Source organism: Symphalangus syndactylus, chromosome 1 (assembly GCF_028878055.3).
Source record: "Symphalangus syndactylus isolate Jambi chromosome 1, NHGRI_mSymSyn1-v2.1_pri, whole genome shotgun sequence".
In the NCBI taxonomy this organism is placed as follows: Eukaryota; Metazoa; Chordata; class Mammalia; order Primates; family Hylobatidae; genus Symphalangus; species Symphalangus syndactylus.
In genome coordinates this window covers 16,477,522-16,486,616 of record NC_072423.2, presented here as the reverse complement: position 1 = coordinate 16,486,616, position 9,095 = coordinate 16,477,522, and the positions used below count along the sequence as shown (strand labels likewise).

Here is a 9,095-nt window from a genome sequence, read left to right as displayed (position 1 = left end):
TTTTTTTCTAGCCCTTTTTTCTCTGTACTTTCGGTTTTCTTTTAAAAAAGGTCCATACTATTCAAGAAACACAACTTTTAAAGTCCACAATAATTCTTGTTAGATTTTAATAATATTTATCTCCCCACAAGCTTTATTGAAATACTAACGATATTCATTTTTTAACCACTTTTCATCGTAAGAGAAATACAGATTTTCCTATTGATTCTAATGGACAAAAATCAAGTTTTTGTGGTACTGCTATACATTAGTAGTATGTTCAGCCAGTTTCCAAAGAAATTAGTCAAGTTCCCAACATGCAACTTGTATATCACACTACCTTGGAATTCGGCGGCACAGCTATTCCTTGTACAAAACCTCCCTGAAAACGACTACATGGAAAAGTAGATGGCTTGAAACAAGGAATGTTTGGTTTTTTAAAAAGCATTTTTCACAATTTAATCGAGGTATGGGGAGGGTTTCCCCACTTGTGGCTCTGCACAGCGTGAGCGCGCGTCTGCCCTGGGGTCCCCTCCCCGCGGGGACGAGGCCGGGGTCCCCGCGCGAGCCCAGCGGACCTGGACAGTGCGGGGGTCCGGCCGCCGGCCGCAGGGGCACAGGGACCGCAGCCGCCAAATCCGCGGGGCCGGGGGGCCGAGGAGACTTTCCTTTCCGCGTTAGCCGGGGCCACCCCCGCCAGAGGGAAAGCACCAAAGGAAAAACCAGGACAGGGACACCGGGGACGGGAGGAGCGGCCGCCTGCAGGCACCAGCGGAGGGGCGCGGGGGTGGGGGAAGGGATCAGGGCTCCGCGCTCCGTCAGCCCCACGACCCCGGCTCGGCGCCCCTCCCATCGGAACCTCCATTTAGTGCCCGGCCCCCGCCCCGCCCCGCGCGGCCCCCAGCCTCAGCCCCGACGCCCCGCCTGCGCCGCGGGCCCGAGTAGTGGGCGCGGGGCGGCCCGCTCGGCTCCTCCGCACCCGCTCCCCGCTCGGGCCGAGGCGCCGCGGCCGCGCGCCCCTCCTGGAGGAGGAGGAGGAAGGAGGCGGGAGGAGGAGTTGCCGAGAAGAGAAGGCGAGCGCGGCAGTCGCGCCGGCGCTGGGCGAGGAAGCGGAGCCGGGCCGCCTCCGGGTGAGCGTCCGGGGAGCTCGGGCGGGAGGCAGGGGCCGGGCTTCGCCGTCCGCCTCCGGCTCGTCCACGGTCCGGGGCACCGTTCGCGGGGCTGGTTTTCGCCTCGGAGCGCAGGGGGCGGATCCGGCGCGGGTCGGGCCGGGGAGGCCGCCGGGAGCGGGGCTGCAGCGGCGGGTCTGGGTCAGCGCGAGGCCCTGCGCCGTCTCGGCGAGTGCGCGGGCGGGGGCCGGGGAACGGGGGCGGGGGCCGGGGCCGGGCCCGGGAGCGGGGACGCGGAAACCGGGGAGCCGGGGCCGGGGCGCGGCGGCCCCTAAAGGGCCGAGGCCTGCGCGGCCGCGAGCGGCTCTTCTCGACCCCTCGGCCTCTTCGGCCGCGGCGCGCCGGCCCGGGCCGCCGCCTTTGTTGCCCGCAGCTCGCCGGGGAGAGGCCGGGGCTCCGCGAGGCCTGGGCGGCGGCGCGGGGCCTGCGCGGCTCTGCGCCCCGGCCGGGTCCCCCCTCGGACCTCCGCGGGCTCGGGCTCGGGGTCGGGATGCGGCGAGGCCGCAGGCGCGAGGGCGGGCCTGGGGCGCGGCGCTGGGACACGGGGACGCCCTCGCCCCACCGCGAGGTCGCGCCGGCGCTGGTGGAGGTGCAGGCCGGGGCTGCTCTGCGGCTGAAGGTGCCGCCGGCCGGCCGCCCACTCACCCGGGTGTAGGGACGGGACGATTGTGGAATTTAAACCGCTCCTGGGACCGAAACAGGCCTGAATTTTCAGTTTCCTTCAGGAGTTGGCAACTTCAGGTACACCCTTGTGGCTCACGGAACAGAATTATGGACGTTTCTCAGGGGCAAGTCCTGGCACAAAACTTGGGATGTGTGCGGTAGTGTGTGTGCCAACTTAACGTTCAGTTGGCATGTGAAATTGGGGTTCGCATCCCCACTGTTTGGAATGAAGGGCCAGGTGGGAATATGTGGCAGGACTCAGTCTTCCGGTAGCAAAATAAATAATGTTGAATTCATTTCAGCAAATGTTTCTGCAACGTCTGTCCGGATAAGGCAACATGCACTGTGCATGAGGACAGAGAACACAGTAATGACAGAAATAACGTGAATTACACACACTGAACGTCTCCCAGAGACATTTTAAATTTACTGTGTTCCTTGGGATAAAGATACATTTGGAATCAAACAAAAGTAAACGTTCTACTTCAAGATAAAATATCTGACATCTTCTTAACCACAGAAGGTAGCAATTTATCTTGACTTTTTTTAACCAACTACCACAACATTAAATCCATTTAGCTTACTTGAATGAATGAATCTTAAGTGGAATATTTAATGCTGTGGACAGTCAGCCTTACTTAAAACACGAATGGCATTGCTCACCAGGTTTCACAAAAACCGGAAAAAAAAGTCTGTAATACTTTTCCGTGGGCTTTCTAATTTCTCCTCCTAGTGGGTTTTGTGCACGCGTGGATGTGGTAAGGTCTAGGATCCATTCAGCTCTAAATTAAATATGTGGTCTTAACCCTTTGGTTCCAACACCCTCCCTAAGCCTGCCTTGGTGCCTTAGAGGAACCTGGTTCGTGGACAGTGGATTTGATAAGGATTCCTAGAAGAACTTCTATCTGGAGTTTGGCCAGGGCTTTCCCCTTCTGCCTGGTATTCACCCGAATCTATAGCTTTTTAGAACTCCATTCAGCATCTCTTTTGAAACACTGTTTCTCTCTTACCTTTATCGTTATCTTTTAAATTACCCTCTAAATTGGTAGTCTTGCCCCTTTCTCTTCAGCAGGGCCTCCCACCAAGTGCACATCCTGGGGTCATCCCATGACCCCCTCTCTTGGTGGGGCCCCCCTGCAGGGAGTGGCAGGGAAGGAATTTGAGAGCCATTGACTGGGCGTAGGGTGGAAAATGGTGCTGTACTGACTGGGTTTCTAGTCATTTTGCCTTCCAATGTTTTTCTTCATTCTTGCTTTAGAACTGGAAAAGGTGTTTTTTTTTTTTTAATGGCCCTTTTTTTTTAGGAAACAGAAAGCAAGTATCTTTTTCGTTTTTCCTCTGTCACCCAGGGTGGAGTGCAGTGGTGCAATCATGGCTCACTGCAGTCTTGAACTCCTGGGCTCGAGTGATCCACCTCCCTCAGCCTCCTGAGTAGCTTGGACTACAGACATGTGCCACCACACCTGGCTGATTGTTTTTTGGAGAGGTGGGGTCTTGCTATGTTGCCGAGGCTGGTCTCAAACTCTAGGCCTCAAGATCCTCTCACCTCAGCCTCCCAAAGCCCTGGGATTACAGGCATGAACCACCGCACCCAGCCTGCAAGTGTCGTCTTAAGCCTTGTGTGACTACACTCCTCAGAGAAAAATCTTGCTAGTTTTCTCCATTGTGGCCAGTTTTCAGGAAACTTTGGGGTTATTGATCATATCTTTTATTTTGCTCATAGAGATGTGATCTTATTTAAAAGTCCAAACATATAGATGGTCCCGAATTTTGGACTTTTTGACTTTTCGTTGGAGCAAAAACGATACACATTCAATATGCACCTCTACTTACATCCAGATAAACCCACTGTGAGTTTTGACTTTAAGATTTAATTTTCAATTTATCATGGGCTTATTGGTACTCAATTATTGTTATTCTCTTAAAAATATGCACTTATGACCTCTTCCAATTCTGGAAATTATATTTACATCTGTGGTGCCGAAGTACTTTTGTAAAATTATTCATTTTACAAGGGAGAAATTCCTAATACTAGTATATGTCATAAAAAGGAGAAACTTTCTCATATGGCTAGATTGATAGAAATAATTGTTCAGCTGTTAAAAGAGGAACAACGTAAGACGTGTTTGATATTGTTTTGAAGTGAAATTGTCATTAATGTTTTTATGGGTAATTTATTATGCTGTTTGGCGTGTTTGTTTAGCTAATAAGTCGTGATGGCTTTAGGACTGAGGACACAGTTTACTTAAACTGATTTCAGGTCTTTACCCACCCATACACACATTACATTTTACTTAGTTGGGGCAGTTGTTTTTAGGTGGCCGTTGGTCTTGATGTTTCGAGAACAAACATACTTAGATAAAGTCACGTAAGATTTCAGTTCTCGCCTTGCACACTCTGGACATGTTGGGGCATCCATTTACCCGCTTTGTCACCTTGAACACGTTCTGTATGCCCTCTGAGTCTTATTCCTCATCTGGGGCTGAAGTGGGGACAATAATTTATCTCACAAAGTTATAATGAATATGTATTTATGGTAAAATCCAAACTCTTGTTTTGTTTTGTTTTGAGACGGGGATCTCGCTCTGGTTGCCCAGGCTGGAGTGCAGTGGCACGGTTAGGACTCACTGCAGCCTCGACCTCCCAGGCTCAAGCGATCTTCCTCCTCAGCACCCCCTCTGCCAGTAGCTGGGACCACAAGTGCACGCCACCATGCCCAGCTGATTTTTTTTTTATTTTTTGTAGAGGTGGGGTCTCCTTATGTTGCCCAGTTGGTCTTGAAATCATGGGCTGAAGTGATCCTCGCACCTTTGCCTCCCAAAGCGTTGGGACTGCAGGCATGAGACACCGTGCCCAGCCAAAAATCCAGACTCTTCCGCATCGACTATAACATTTCTGCCTAGTTCTGAAATGTGTTTTCATTTCTCCCTAGTTCTCATCTTGAACAACCGTCTCTGCCTTACCAGGGTTCTGCCCTAGCCTTTCTGTTCCTCAACAATCTGAGCTGCTTCCTGCTCCGCCACCTTTGACACAGTAGATCTGTTTGCCTACAGTGTCCTTCGGTGGCTCCTGTGGTTGGTTCATTCTCAGACCTTAATGCCAGTGGCACCACTTCAGAGCATCACCACCTCAGAGCATCACCACCTCAGAGAAGACTTCCTTGACTACCTTACAGCTCCTTCAGTAATCCCAAGTAATTGATTTGTATGGTTCCTTCATAACCTCTATTATTGTCTGTAATTACTTTGTTTACTTGTTTCTGCTGTTCCCCCCCCCCAGCCAATCAATAAGTTCTATGAGGACAGAATGTCTACTGTGGTCCTTCTCTTCTGTGTCCCTGACACATCCCAGGGGGCCTGGCCACTGAGTAGGAGGGGTGTGGGTATACAGAGAGTACTTGCAGTTTTCATGTTGTTATCTACACCTTAAAGGCAGAGACATGCTGTGTACGTGTTAGAAAGTTGTTGGTGTTTCATGTCGTTTCTCCTTTTCTGAGCTGGTCTGCTTGCCTGGCTGAGTAAATCATAGCACTAATAAAACCAAAGTTCTTATCATTACATGGCCCCAACAGCCCCACGGAGAGAGAACTGTCACTGCCTGTAGAGCTATGATGTGTGTCTGAGTGACTCGAGTACCAGACTGACTCGCAGTGTAGACGCCCAGATCTTTTTCACTTCTGAAAGTATAGTCATGTATAGTGTGTAGAAAGTCACCATTCCAAAACGGATTTCCCCTGCTTACATAGCTTAGTAAAGTGAATCCTCAGTTATCTGAAACCTCCTGGTATCCTCAGTTTTCTGGTGTAGAATTAAGCCAGAAGGAAAAACTCCTTTGGAATTAGAAAAGCCAGAGACTTAGAAGCCTTCCATGCTAACTAAGGAAGACAGTCTCTCATGGGGATGCAGATCTAGGCTTGAATTTCAGCACTTCAATTTTATAGGGTAGATTTAAAAAAAAAAGTTTTTGTTCCTTTACATATATGATAATGATGATGTTTCTCTCAGAGCTGTTGAGATAATGGAGTGAGATAGCCAGGCGTGGTGGCTCACACCTGTAATCCCAGCACTTCGGGGGGCCAAGGCAGGTGGATGAGGAGGTCAGGAGTTCAAGACCAGCCTGGCCAACATAGTGAAACCCCGTCTCTACTAAAAATACAAAAATTAGCTGGGCATGGTGGCACGCACCTGTAGTCCCAGCTACTTGGGAGGCTGAGGCAGGAGAATCGCTTGAACCTGGGAGGTGGAGGTTGTGGTGAGCTGAGATTGTGTCACTGCATTCCACCCTGGGCAACAGAGCGAGACTCCGTTTAAAAAAAAAAGAAAGAAAGAAAGAAAATGGAATGAGATAATGCATGTTAGTGTATTAAGTGCCTGAAATATAACGAGTGCTAATACTTTAACACTAGTATTCTACTCCTTTATCTGACTGCTTTTGACTAGTCAGATTATGTTTTAAAGTAATAGTAATAATTCCTATTTAAAGTAATTATTACTATTAATATTATTACTATTCTTTTCTGTGTCCCTGACACATCCCAGGGGGCCTGGCCACTGAGTAGGAGTCCGTTTTTCTTGTCAGTTTTTTGTTGTTGTTGTTGTTCTTTGGAGGGGAGTTCCCTCAATTTTTCTTTTATTGGATGTTTACTTTTTGGCTGTGGGAGTTTTGTTTTTTTTGTTTTTTTTGTTTTTTGAGACGGAGTCTCGCTCTGTCACCCAGGCTGGAGTGCAGTGGCGCGATCTCTGCTCACCGCAAGCTCCGCCTCCCGGGTTCACGCCATTCTCCTGCCTCAGCCTCTCCGAGTAGCTGGGACTACAGGCGCCCGCCACCACGCCTGGCTAATTTTTTGTATTTTTAGTAGAGACGGAGTTTCACCTTGGTCTCGATCTCCTGACCTCGTGATCCGCCCACCTCGGCCTCCCAAAGTGCTGGGATTACAAGCGTGAGCCACTGTGCCCGGCCTGGGAGTTTTGTTTTTTAACTGTTCTCCTCATCCCCTCTTTTATCATATATAATAATGGTAATAATTCCTATTTAAAGTAATTATTACTATTAATTTAAAACAATCTGACTAGTCAAAAGTAGTATTCTGATTAATCAGCCACACCTGTGTTAGACTTGAGTGTTTTTGTTAAGGAAGCCTAATGTGGGAAAAGGGTTTGAGACCAAAGGAGCAAGAGAAATGGAAATGAAAGCAGTGAGTGAATGGGCGTCTTCAGAAGGATTGCTAGTGCAAGCTGCTAGACTGGTAAGGATTACAGGTGGTCACAGTGTTAGTAGCATTGCCTGACTTGGCTGTGGGGTCACCGCAGTTCATTGGTGGGAGACCGAGAACAAAAAAGATGCCCCACTTGCCTTCTCTGCAGAGCCTTCTGCTCTGATTACGTTTGTTCTGATACTGTTTTATCACTCCTAACAGCCAACACACTAAAATACTTTCTTAAAATTATTAAAAGGACATCACACTTGGAGACTGGGGAATGATGATTATCTTATTTTCCATAGCATCGGACTCTTGAGTATAGAGAAGAAAAGAAAGAAGACAGGATATATCTGAAGGCCTGGGAGGCAGGCAGTAATCTAAATATCAGTAAGTCCTAATGGTGTCATTATGCCATCCTGAAATTTTCCAGCAGATAAATTTGGTCATCTGGAGAGGCATCCATTTATATACAGCGGTTTGTGACAGTCTGAGATTATACTTAATATACACACTGTGCCTAAAATACCTTTTTGAAAACAGAGGAATGTATGGCTCCTATTAGATAAGATTTCCATCAAAAGCAATTTCACTAGTTCAGTGTTAATCTTTAGATAAGGTATTTTTACTCAGCGCTCTGGGTAGCCGATTATTTGGTACTGTTTACGGTGGCACTTAAAGTGATTTTTGTGGTACACATTGTTCTGACCATATTAATAATATACTAGATGGTTGAAGCAGCTGGGTTAGCATGCTTTTAAAGTCAGATGAATTCTTACTGCTAGATTTTTACTGTGTCTGTATGTTACTTGTTTAAACTTTGTTGCGATGTTTATAATAATGGTGTTTGTTTTTAAAGCTTAATTTTGGTTTTCAGTAACATATTACCATCCCTCAGACAATAGTCATTTTTATTTGTTGACATTGCTTTTAAAGTTAAAAAAAAAAGTGACATATTTAGGAAATAACATTATTGCCGAATATCACAGACTGGCAGATAATGTAAGCAAATACCAATGCAGAGAATTACAGTAGGATTTTAGTGATTTTATACATTTGCAGCAGAATTACTGCATTTTAGAGCCAGAAGGAACTGCTCTGATTATAGATTATCTTTGTCCTTGCACAGATCAGGAAATTGGGTCTAAGCAGGGTGTCATCTGCCCAGAGTCACACACCACATTAGTAGTTGATTTCAGAATGGACTCTGGTGTATGCAGCCCTTCTTGCTGTTGATGCTTAAGGTTTTAATTTAATCCTGGGAACTGGGGAATTTGGATTCGTGTCTTCCTGGAGGATGTTACAGTTGAGCTGGCCCTTGCAGGGTGACGTGTGTTTGATTGGAGAAAGATACAGAAGGCAGGGACAGTATCTAAAACAGTACGAATCACAGGAGCCTCCACTGTCAACTTAGAAATTATTTTCTCCTTCCCAAGTGGGGTTCCTTGTTTTCTGTTCCTTAGTTTACTGCCTTGATATGATGAAGCTCATCCTCCTAGTGACTTCCTGGGAAAGGTGATGGGGAAGATGATACTGTTTTTTTTTGAGCCTTGTGTGTCAGAAAATATCTGTGTTCTAAGTATTTGGTGTATGCCTGGCTGTGTATAAAATTTTAGGTTAATATTCTAGTTCAGATCAAATAAGTTATTTGGCAGTGACAAATTAGCTCTGAAATCTCAGTGCATGAATAGAGGTCTGTGTCTTGCTTTCACAAAGTCTGCGGTGGGTGCCGCCTCCCTTGGCTTCTTCCTTTGGGTCCAGTCTGCTTTCACCTACAGTTCCTGTCTGTTGTCCCCATGGCGGATGTAGGTGTATCTGCAGGTCGCACGCTGGTGACCATAGGCCAGAACCAGGCCTAGTCCCTGCAAGAATGCCAGACACGTGCAAGGGCACAAGGAGAGTCATTGAACTGTCAGTGAGGGTCATAGCCGTAAGTGTGTTTCCTCTTGGAATTTTGCAGGCATTGCTCCGTTGTCTTCCGGTTTTCAGTGTTACTGTTAAGTCACATGCCGCCAGTTTCCCAGGCAGTTGTAAGCCATTTATTTTCCCCCTAGAAGCTTTTGGGGGACTTTTGTGTTATTGCCTAA

The 9,095-nt window shown here is 47.7% G+C and overlaps 2 protein-coding genes across 2 annotated transcripts in view; both read left to right on the top strand.

The window, feature by feature from the left end:
• Window positions 1-448: 448 nt before the first annotated feature.
• LOC134736518 (collagen alpha-1(I) chain-like) lies at window positions 449-5,082 on the top strand. Its single transcript, XM_063638348.1, has 3 exons — window positions 449-766; window positions 849-1,889; window positions 4,744-5,082. The coding sequence occupies exons 1-3, from the start codon at window positions 449-451 to the stop codon at window positions 4,753-4,755; spliced, it is 1,371 nt and encodes a 456-aa protein (XP_063494418.1). The 3' UTR covers window positions 4,756-5,082.
• The window catches only part of SOCS6 (suppressor of cytokine signaling 6), a 44,804-nt gene continuing 36,775 nt past the window's right edge, over window positions 1,067-9,095 (top strand). The window contains exon 1 of the mRNA XM_063636812.1: window positions 1,067-1,109. The gene's annotated coding sequence lies outside the window, so the exon portion shown is untranslated. The remainder of the gene's footprint in view (window positions 1,110-9,095) is intronic.